General features: G+C 36.2%; 1 protein-coding gene across 4 annotated transcripts in view; it reads left to right on the top strand.

The window, feature by feature from the left end:
* Window positions 1-12,173, top strand: part of SCAF4 (SR-related CTD associated factor 4) — a 61,810-nt gene that overhangs the window by 42,829 nt on the left and 6,808 nt on the right. For 2 of the 4 annotated variants that reach the window (XM_081301411.1, XM_081301410.1), the window contains exons 17-19: window positions 599-764; window positions 848-934; window positions 1,158-1,283. In XM_081301411.1, the coding sequence (XP_081157537.1) occupies window positions 599-764; window positions 848-934; window positions 1,158-1,283 (379 nt within the window). Of the gene's footprint in view, window positions 1-598; window positions 765-847; window positions 935-1,091; window positions 1,284-12,173 lie in introns of all 4 variants that reach the window. The other 2 variants (XM_081301409.1, XM_081301408.1) reach the window with 1 other exon arrangement.

The raw sequence follows: 12,173 nt of genomic DNA, 5'->3' as shown, positions 1-12,173 counted from the left end.
GTATTTTATTTAGAGACAGGGTCTCACTGAGTTGATTAGTGCCTCGCTTTTGCCGAGGCTAGTTTTGAACTCACAGTCCTCCTGTCTCAGCCTCCCAAGCCGTTGGGATTACAGGCATATATATACCACCATGCCCGGCTGGCATGTTTCCATTTTAGAAAGTTTAAATAGCTTGCTTCCCCCACATGTAGCCACCTAAGAAGAGGGTAGAGACAACTTAGCTCCAGGATTTGTGTTCTTAGCCACTAGGTGATTGCTAAGTAGCACTTTTTAGAGCTAGAGTTCCCAAAATTCATTGAACTTTGAAACATTTTTAAAGGTATCATTTGCTTTCAGAGCACCAGTGGATGCTGATGAAATAGAGTGTGAATTTACATTCCTGAAGGAGAAAACAAAACTTCCCTTTTCTCTCATTTGATTTATCTTTGTCATTTATATAATTGTATCACAAGTTATATCTTATAACTAATTTTTTGATAGAGTAAGCACAAATTTAGAAACATTTAGTTTTCCAGCAATAAAATATTTATTTCATCTAAATATACTGTGTGAGGGCAGCTAGGTGGATAATTCCATTTTTGTTTTTGTTTCTTTCTAGGTCCCACCACATCAGCCGGGTCCTCCTGTAGTTGGTGCTCTCCAGCCACCCACATTCACACCTCCTTTGGGAATTCCCCCTCCAGGTTTTGGTCCTGGTGTTCCTCCACCACCTCCTCCACCACCATTTTTGCGCCCAGGATTCAATCCAATGCATTTACCACCAGGTACACTAAGTTGTTTGAAAAGACATTCTTTTAGAATCTGAAATGAAGTGATACAAAAGTTGACATTATTTTTCTTACTTTAGGTTTTCTTCCTCCTGGACCCCCACCTCCTATAACTCCACCAGTATCCATTCCTCCTCCTCACACTCCACCAATAAGCATCCCAAACTGTAAGCATGTTTTTCCATTGTGTTTACTTGACCTTTTCAAGCTGGGGGTAGAAGGGAGAATGAACCAGTAATAGGATCTATAGTGTGGCAGAAGAATGTTGACCAGGAAGATAATTAATTATTCAGCTTCACATGTTGATGTAATTATATTCCTTAGCTACTATCGCTGGTATAAATGAAGACACTACAAAAGACTTATCTATTGGAAATCCCATTCCAACAGTGGTGTCTGGGGCTAGAGGAAATGCCGAGTCTGGTGACAGTGTGAAAATGTATGGCTCTGCTGTGCCACCTGCTGCACCCACGAATCTGCCTACCCCTCCTGTAACCCAGCCTGTTTCACTTCTTGGTAAGTTAATTTTTTTTTTATCATTAGTTTCCCCACCCAAGTTAGGTATCTTAAAAATAATGTGAATTTTGGAGAAGTGGTCTTTTAGGCTAGTTTTCTTTGAGGAAAATCTTCTTAAATCAAATGTGTGTTTATAAGAAACCTCAAAGGTGGCATCATGCTTATTTGTCTTGAATAAATGTTTGGATTTCCACATCTTAGTTTGGTACAAAAAATGATTAATCTCCTATGTAAAAGAAATTGTTACAGAATTCTTGATTAACATACCTTCTTACTCTTCCAGTTTCAGAAAAATATTTCTTTGATGATATAGGTTTTTCTTTGTCTGGATCAATTTTTATCCATCTGAAACCTCTGAACTTTGATAGCATTTTTTGTAGGATGGCAAATCATCTTTGCTACATTGCAATAAAAAGACTGGTTTCTGAGTAATAGTTTCAGCTCCTGAGGAAACCACTTTCCCTCTGACTCCTCAGTTTTCTCCTGATGGAGTTTATATTCTTTATCTACAACCTCACTACTGCAATTAAGAAAGGTATGACTTAATTTTTTTTACATCTTTAGGAGGGCTTAGTCTGGCTGGCTTAAATTATAAAAATATGTCACAGTTAATTTTAGTAGCGCATCTTTAAATTAATATATTTTTATATTTGAAGTAGTTATTGCCAAGTATAACTAACATTTTATTCTCCTAATGGGAAAATAATGCTTACTTCCTGAATGTTATAGTATTCTAGAACTGTGAGCCCACTATGTTTGTAGAGGTGTGTGTGTGTACACATTTGCTTTTATCATCTTAGTTTTTTGTTTGTTTTTTTTTTAAGGGAAAAACCAATGGTTACCTCTGAAATAGGTGTAGGAACTATGGGACATCAGTATATGATGAAGGATTTTTATGCTTTCACTTATTCCTTTGATATTTTTGTAAATTTTGATGATATACATATACACACAGAGGTATATATACACACATTTATAGTACAAGCCAATGGCATTCTGTGTATTCTGGCCTCTTCAAGACTGAGCTCAGGCCCACAGTCAGCTTGATTTTTTATTTCCCTTAGGATACAGATTGGGAAATAATAAAAGATGATTTGAGACTAAAATTTATCACAAGTAATTTAGCAGTATTTATCATAATGATGGAAAGTGATTTGTTTTAATTAAGAAGGTTGCTTAAGAGATCTACATTGTAATGAAAATTTTAGTAGAAGCAACATCACACAGGAACCAAAGAACCTTAACATCTTTGTGGCTTGTTGTCATGCTTAAAAATATATATGTATTTTAGTTGTAGTTAGACACAATACCTTTATTTTACTTATTTATTTTTATGTGGTGCTGAGGAACAAACCCAGGCTCTCGAACATGCTAGGCAAACGCTCTACTGCTGAGCCAGAACCCAAGCCCTAATGCCTTTTTTTTTTTTCTTTTTTCGTATTTATAAGATGGTTGCACCAGGGTCACAGAATCTGAATCATAGAATTTTCTGATCAACCCCTTCTCTCCATATTTTCTCTACCCACATACACCTTCAGTTATGAATTCATTTTGAAATGAAATTTTGTCTGTGGTCCGTGAATAGTAGGTCACTCTGGACTGTTTACAAAATTATGTGCATTTGTGTTTTTCTCTGGGCTTAGTAAATTCATTGAATGAGTGGAAAGATTTCATGATCTCCAAGAGTTTAATAACTACTGCTTTCAAACAACCCTGAAGAGTAAGTACCTGCCTCTGATTTAACATTAGATCTTGAAAACCTATTTATTTATTTACTTACTTTGGTACTGGGGATTAAACCCAGGGACATTTAACCACTGAGCCACAACCCAAGTCCTTTTTTGTATTTTATTTAGAGACAAGGTTTCACTGAATTGCTCAGGCCCTTGCTGAGTTGCTGAGGCTGGCTTTGAACTCACGAACCTGCCTCAGCTTCCTGAGCCACTGGGATTACAGGTGTGCACCACTGCACCCAGGCTGGCCCTTTTTTCCTTACCACTACTGAACAGTTTAGCCTCTGCATCCAACATGTGAAACAAAATATAACACAGGAAAAAAAAAGCTAGTAAACTTGAAAAAGTAAACTTAGTAAGCTCAGTGCCACAATACAGATAATTAAACTTTAAATCTTTCTTCACATTTCATATTATTTTTATCTGGCTTATCAGACCTCCCCCCACACACACACTGAATAAAATTTCCATGAGAAAGAGATACTCATTCATTGCAGGGCTATTGATATTTCACCTCTGCTGATTACTTTTGACTGTAACTTTTAAAATGGAAGTTTAAAAATTGAAGGCCCTTTCAAATACTGAAAGGTTTAAAATTTGACAAAGTAAAAATGAAAACCATTTTTAGTTTTAGTTGTGAGGAAAAAAGGCCTTCGGTTTTTAATCAGAAATCTTGAAAATAATGTCACATAAGTTTTGACCTATTGAAAGAGAAGTAAGATTTTTTAAACTATTACAAAAGTTTATTTAAGAAAATGCACTTGACCTAATTTTTACATCATGGTAAAAGCAGGCTTTTTGGAGAAGGGACATGGGTTTTTCTGCTGAATAGCTATCATTTATACTCATTCTAAGGCTTCTGGCATAATACTATTTCCTCATTACCACCTATTGTTCTCTTGCCCACTGGTTGCCATCTTCACAGAGTCATCTGTTGTAAGATTCATAAAAGGATTACATTCCCACAGTATTTCTTGAATGTGTCTACCAATATTTAATTTTAATGATAAATTCTTGTCCATCCCCCTTTTTTTTTTTTTACTTGAAAAGGTAAGCTTTACTCATGGTGTATACTTGGCAGGTTCAAAACTGCTTTTTCAAAATAAGATTCTTGTCTGCAAATAAAGGAGTGGTTAAAACAGACTAACCATAGTCCCATCATTTTGATGAAGGAATGCAGTAATCCCATTGCAGTATTGCAGTACTAAAGGATCAGTGATTTCAGTAGATGTATTACTGGTATGCTCCAGGTGTGGAGTATTGGAGCTGATGCTTCTGGTTTTCTCTTGGTGCTCTAATGTTTTCTTTTAAGTTCATAAAAGGAAATGCTGTGCTGACCAGAAAACTTGTAAGCCTAGAAGTTGACACTGAGCTCTCATTTTCTCACCTGTAAAGGGGAGTAAAAAGTGACATTGACACACCAAGGTGTCATAATTATTCAATGGGGGTAAAACATCCGCCACAGGGTAGGCATTTAGTAAACAGTGGGTGTTATTACAGGTAAGAAATGATGTTTAGAACACTTAGGGAATATTTATACTTTGAAATCCTAAAATTCCTTTGGTTGTAATTCTTTCTAAATTCTTTGTTGGCAAACAGGAAAATAACTTATTAGGAGGAAGTATATCTTGACACAGTTGCCTCAGATATTTTCAAGGTAGATTAGAACCATGTCTTAAGTTCACACACTAAAAATTCCTTTATTTGGCTTACTGAGAAAATGTGTGTGTTAAATCATCGTGGTGTTCATTTAAATAGCATAACTTGCTATCTAAATTGGTTCCATTGATGATATCCAATAGTTATCTTATAATGGAAGATAAATGTGTCATTGAGACTTAACTGAGCTCTTAGATCATAATTTCTAAAATATGCTAATAAAGTAGCAGGGGCCAAACAAATGTTCAAGATATCTCCAAACAGTCTGTTTTGAGGCTTGATTATAATGGGAGGAGGCATTAGGATGCCTTAAGGATAATTTGGTTTAAGAATTTTCTGTATTATCAGACTTCAGTGTGGGCATTACTTTGGAGTGACTGCCGGTCTCTGGATCTAGGCTGAGGTAGTTCGCCTGACCCCTGCTACTAGATATGAAGAGAATTAAATTCCCATCATTAGACATGATTCTTTTGGTGATACTGGAAATAGAAAAATACCAGATATACAATAATAATTTATTACTAATTGATTTTAAAGAAATCTGTACTTAATAGCTCATAAGCCAAAGTAGTTAGCACAGGGCTGGTTTCATAAAAGCTAAAGATAACATTGTGCAGTTGTTGGTCATTTAGGAGAGGAGAAAAATTAAAGATCACAGCAATTCAGTTCATTCTCTTGACTGTATCTGTGTTTACTTTTCTCAAAAACTTTTGTATAATAATGTATCTCTAACATTATGTACAGCATATTTTTATTAAAAAGTTCATTGTAAATGTGAAGTTTGGGTTACTTTGGTGTTCCAAACAATAAAAAAAATACACACAAAAAAAATGTTTGTTTGTGTTACCTATCTCTACCGTGTTACCAGGCTATCCAGAATGTTTTCAAGCAAAAACTAATGTCGGTTGAATTCATTCCTTTGTGGATAATTAAAGCCTTTTGTCAAGTACATTTATTCAGTAATCATTAATATAAAGAGACCTCTCACCATTTTTGTTGCACTACTGCAAATGATGGTAAAGTAAGAATTGAGTATTTGTAAGATCCTTTTTTACTTATAACTTTTGTAGCCAGAGGTTTTAAAGAGTCACAAATTATTGGCCTATTAGGCTGAATTGCTAGGCAATTGTGATAAACTCATTCCCTTTGTAGCCTCAGTAGATATTTGACTTTATCCTGAACTTGGGCACCTTGAGAAATATGGAGACAAAATTGATTTGTGAATTATTAAACACTTGTGTTTGCTTTTGTGCAATAGTTATAATCCCTAAAACTGCCTAGGAGGCAAATGATTTTACCAGCCATTTCAGAAATTCCTTTAAGATAGGTATTTAATTGATGATGATTTCACTTAGCTTTGGATTTCTTTGCCTAGTCTCTAAAATTTTGAGGGTTTTTAGAGCTAGTAATTTTTAACAACATTTAAATTAGAACATTAGAGCACCAATCTTTTAGTAATGTATTAAGTCATTAACGATGAAAGAAAACCTGGAGAAGATTCTAGAAATTAGGAGTTTTAAAAACATAATACAGCCTAACTTTAAAGAACAGTTTTTGCACTTTAATATTTATTTTGAACTTTAGTGTATGATTTGATTACATTAAATTATAAGGCAGAAAGTATGATAGATACTTGATTTGGTATCCCCAAAATCTAAAGACTTCATCCTGTTCTTCATGAGCTTTTAAACATTTTATTTATTTTATTTTTATGTGATGCTGAGGATAGAACCCAGGGCTCACATGTGCTAGGTGAGTACTCTACCACTGAGCCACAACCCCAGCCTCAGGAGATTTAAAATATTTGAATTGGTATTTCACTTGTGTTACAGAATAGAAATAGTTCTTAAATATGCATTACAATGTCCTCAACTTAGTATATGACATTATTCTGTGCATAAAGTAGTGATTTTTCCACAACAAATATTGAACTTGGAATATGAATTTATGCATGAATATACACTATATATTCTCCAAGAAGACTCAGCACTTCAAGCAAAACACGAGTAGTCATGTGCAAAAAATCCAGAGCACTTTTACATTCTCTCTCTGCATGTCACCCTGGGCTCTCTAGGCTGGTGTAGAATACTAGCCTGAAGACTATCTTTAAACTTAAATGTCTCTCTGAGAGACATCTTGAGGAAGGTGGAAGAGCAGAAACTTTGGACTCTAGGTTGATTTTGGCAGACAAATATTGCTGTGAAGAATTTCAGGTAAGACTTTACCAGGTTCACATTAAAAATAAAATTGCCTATGGACAATCACATTTATGATAGGTTAACTGTATATTTCAAACTTACTTTCTCTAATAGTGAAATTCTTAACTCTTAAGTTGTAGCTGTTAGGCTTTGTCAATTTTTATAAAATTCTTAGCAATTAATATTCAAGCTGAAATTCTAAAACACAAATATAAGTGATGTGCAGGAAAAAATGAGCATTCAAAGACTACTATACATTATTTTGCAGAAAATCTATGTAGTTGTGGTTTTGTGGGTTGTGGGTTTTTTTTTTTTTTTTTTTTTTTTTTTTTCCTCCTTACCAGGGATTGAACTCGGGCACTCACCCACTGATCGACATCCCCAGCCCTATTTCATATTTTATTTAGACACAGGGTCTCACTGAATTGCTAAGAGCCTCACTATTGCTGAGGCTGGTTTTGAACTCATGATCTTCCTGTCTCAGCCTCCTGAGCCTCTGGGATTACAGGTGTGCACCACCATGCCCTGCCATGGAGTCTTTTTTAAAAGATGGTAATCAGTCTGATTTCAGAGTTTTTTTCCCCCCCTATTGTAGATGTTATGGAAACATAGCTTAATATCCCCTTATGCTAAAAATGAAGATCTCAGTATACCTAAAATATATATTACTGAAAACCGAAGTTTCTCTTAAAGATCTTCCTAATATTCTAAGGAAAAAAAAATTGTTTATATAAATCTTAATATCATGCAATCTAAATGAAATATGCTTCTCTCATTCTTGAAATCTGGCTCCTTATTCTTCATTCTCAGCTGTCAGAACACAATGCCTACTATAAGAATCAACTGGGAGTGTCTTCAAAATAAATATACCTAAGTACATTAATTGGTGAATCTAGGCAAAAGAAATACATGTGTCAATTGTACCGTTTTTGCAGTTTTCTGAAGATCTGAAATCATAAAAGGAAAACACTTTTGTTCATTAAATAAATGTTAACATATTTTTATATTTGCCTAGAGGCATTGGTGGAAGAGATAAGAGTGGTTGATACATTTTTTTCCTTCATGCATGTGAAATTCCATTTTAACCTCATGCAAAATGCCACCACAACTGTCATAGTGTTGAGATCAAATTTTAAAAAGGTAGAACAGATTGGAACAGAAAAGGAAATTCATAGAAAAACACATCCTTTTTCAAAAGTCCAGGTTTTCCTAAGTTTATGCAGAAATAATTCTCACCTTCCAAGGGTCAGATTCCTAGACCTGTTGCCTGTTTTTATCCCAAGAGGTACCTTCTCTTTTACATTGGGCATCACCTTTGCAACTAGCATTATTGTGTGCCAGGCACCCTCCCAGGTGCTAACAATACCATCATGAACAAAATGAAACCTCCTTTCTTGGAGTTTATATTTAGTAGGGACTTGGATAACAAGTAAACAAACAGCTGTACAAGGAGATATTCCTGTGAATATAGACTGTTAGGGGATTTGAGGGTATCACACGGATGTGCCATTTTCAATTGGATGAGAAAACAAAAACCTGAATAGTAAGCTACGTAAATACAGACAAAAGGCATTTCAGGTAGAGAGGTAAGAATAAAGAGAAATCTTAATTAAGAGGGAACTTGATTTGTTTGAGGGACCATAAGGGGCTGCTACAGCTGGAGCAGGTTAAGCCCCAAGTAAAGAGTGACAAGAGGTGAGTGCAGACAAGTGCAATACCAAGTGGTACAGGGTTTTGGCTTGCGTTGTGATCTCATTTCAAATAATAATGGAAGTTGGTAAAAGTAGAATGAATGGTGTGTTTGGATTCTGGTGCAGTGAAGGGATAAGGGTTTGCATTCAAAATGTTTTGAAGACAACCTTTAGAATTGCCTCATTACTTAAGTATAATTCATAAAAGAAGTCAAGAATAACAAGATTTTTACTTAAGCAATTTGTAAAGTGTTTACTGCCATTCCCGAGATACACAAATGTATAGGATTTGGGAAGTGGGTATTAAATTTGAATGTTGGCTGTTTTAACTTTGATACACAGATGCAAATGTCAAGTAAACCAACTTAAATCTAGAGATGTAAATCCTGGTGATGAAGATCATATTTAAAGACATGGGGCCTATAAGGGTTGTGTAGGGAGAAACTATGAATAGAGAAGTGGCAAGAGGACAAAGTCAAAGAATCCTTCAACATTTAGCCTTTTAGAACACGGTACCGAGCTAAAACATACATAGTTTCACCTGCCAGGAACTCCTCCAGGCAGTTGGTATATGGTCATCATTTAAGCCTTAGAATCCTATGACCCCAATTTATAATTGAGAAAACTGCAACCAGTAGGCAAGGGTGCATAAGAAGGAAACATTTTGGAGACCATGGGAAGAGCCTTCATAGGAAAGAGGGAGAGATGAACTGCCAGATGGCATTGGTGATTCAAGATGCTGAGCTTTGCCAGCTGGAAGGCTCCTGATGACCTGGAGAAAGAGATTTTCCTGAATGATGGTTCAAAACTCCAATGACAGATGGTCAGAAGAAAATGGTGGTTGAAGACAAGGGTACAATTGTGACTTTGAACATTCCTGAGGTTTGCCATGTAGGGGAGCAATAAAATGGAGTGGTAGCTGAAAATATACAGGATGGGGAAGTTAGTTTTGTTTTCCTAAAAATGCAAATAATGTTAGCATGCTGATTATTCAGCATCGATAGGAGAATTTTGGCACAAGAAACAAATGCTAGGTTGATAGGTAAGAGGAGGTGGATCCAGGATAGAAACAAAAGGCTTCATCTTTGAAATATGGGTGGTCATAGACCGAAGGAATAACTTCACTGGTAGGTAGATGAAAGTCCTTTGCTAAAGGACTTTTTTTTTAAGGTAAACTAGGATAAAATGAAACATGGTGTGTCCATATAATGGACTATTACTTGGTAATAAAATAAAATGAAGTACATGCATAGGGTGCTATAAAACATGGATGAACCTTGGAAAGGTGCCAGGTGTTAAAGGAAGCCAGCCATAATAATAGTCCATGTGTATGAAGTGTTGAGACTAGGCAAGTCCATAGAGACAGGAAATAGGTTATGTGTTTGCCTGTCTGGGTGGGGGTGAAAGAAGGAGTGATGGCTAAAGAATGCAGGGTTTCTTTGGGGGATAATGAAAATGTTCTAACATTGATTTTGATGGTTGCCAATTCTGTGAATACACTAAAAAGCATTAAATTGCATGCTTTATGTGGGTAAGTTGCAGATTACATGAATTTTATCTTTTGTGAAGTTTTTATGGAATAAACAAGCTAGGAATAGACCGAAAATGAAGGAGAAACAAACATGAAATAGGTAGGACATGAATGTGTAAATTGACTAGAAAATGTTGAGATTGCTCACCAGAATTAGGGGCACATTTGGGGTTGTAGTTATAAAATTTGTGAATGACACCAGTCAGCGTGCTGGGGTTGGTGTGACCCTCAGCCATGTTTAGTGTAGATTAGGTAGAATAGTTGCATTTAAAAAAAAAAAAAAAAAAAGGTTGCGTTCCTCCAGGCAGCTGTGGTGAGGGAGGGCCATGGACCTGGAAGCAGGTAAGGAGAAACATAAGGGTATTGGGGTCATGAGTCTGATAAGGTTGAAGATTGAGGAATGGAGTTCCAGAGAGAATGACCTGGAAGGAGGAGGATCAGAAGGGGGACTACTGGAAATGAGAATTGAGCAATAATGAAGTTCTTGGTGATGAAACTTTCATTACCTTCCAGAGGTGGTGGCTGCAGTAGAAAGGAAGCCAAGGTCATTGGCTGAGAAGATATGGAGGAACAGACTGCTTTGTTCACTCTGCCCTTCCTCTCTAACCTTCCTTGAACCTCCTCCCTCACGTTTTCATGTAGGAGAGCCGTACTTTAAATATATATATATATATATATATATATATATATATATATATATATATATATATATATATATATATATATTCTACTTAAGTTTTACATCAGCTAATGCAGTTGGTCTCTCCACAGTATTTAAATGAGACATTTTGTATTAAGCATTTTATGTGTTTCTCCCCAGTAGGTACACTGTAGTCCTAGGCAGAAAACCATCCTATTTAGTGTTGTACCTTTTGCATACATTGTTTACATTCTACTGCGATTGCCCCCATTGGTCTCCAACCATGAGAGTGATCTCCCACTTCCCCCACGTCCCCTTTAGTCTTTTCATATACTTTTTCCTTTTTTTCCCCACATAATAGCAGTGGTGTCTCCCCTTTGTTTTTTAATTGTGCGATAACCATTTTTTTATTATCATGGGAAGTATGCAGTTTTGTTATTTAGAGTTGAGCTCCAGTGATTTCTTGTCAATGTTGAATACTGACTTTCAGGGCTTCTTAGGTCTGTCCTGAACCCTTGCATTAGAAATTCCTGTGTCTAATACAATGTTTTGTCAGGTCTGATCTATTATTCCCTTGTTTCTTTTGCCTATAATAATACTGTGACTCTACTCTTCTAAGTTCTAGATATGCACATAATCAGCTTCTTAAGCATATTTCCACTGAGGTATTCCAGACCCTCTGACTCAGTGTTTTTTAGTACCATAAGAAACATGTTAATTTGTATTCAAACATTGCTTCTACATTCCTGGTCTTGCATCAAAACTCCACCATTCATAGCAAGAACTCTGTTCCACTAAATATCTTAAATTTGTCTCAGCTTTAGCACCTTTCTTGGGGTTCAGTCTCTCATCACCATCTACTAGATTCTTGGAATGAGAACCCAAATACTCTGCAGTGTCCTCCTCCTCTTTGCTTTCCTATACACTTCTTTCCTGAAGAATCTTCAGAACAAAGTGTCAGACCAGGTGCAGTGGTGCACACTTGTAATCCCAACAGCTGAGGCAGGAGGATAGCATATTCAGAGCCAGCCTCAGCAAAAAGCAAAGCACTAAGCAACTCAGTGAGATCCTGTCTCTAAATAAAGTATGAAATAGGGCTGGGGATGTGGCTCAGGGGTTGAGTGCTCCTGAGTTCAATTCCTGGTTACCCCCCGCCCCAAAAAAAAAAAGGATCATTTATCCCTGTTTGGAATTATTCTCTGGGTTCCTTATGGCATGTAAGGCCTCTGAATTGCCCTGGCTCATTTGATCAGCTTCAAAAACCTCATCCCCTATGTTTTCTCAGTTTTCATCAAGTTGTTCTGTTTCATTCTCTGAACAGAGCACTTGGGTGCATCACTTTGTTGTAAGCCTTTTCAAAAACTATTCCTTTTTTGACCAGTAGTGTCCTTCCTTACATTGGCATTGTATATGCTCTACTTCTATTGAGACCCAAACC

This window comes from Spermophilus citellus (genome assembly GCF_964194105.1).
Source record: "Spermophilus citellus genome assembly, chromosome: 7".
In the NCBI taxonomy this organism is placed as follows: Eukaryota; Metazoa; Chordata; class Mammalia; order Rodentia; family Sciuridae; genus Spermophilus; species Spermophilus citellus.
Note: the sequence above shows the minus strand (reverse complement) of the source record. Positions and strands in the feature narration are given on the sequence as shown.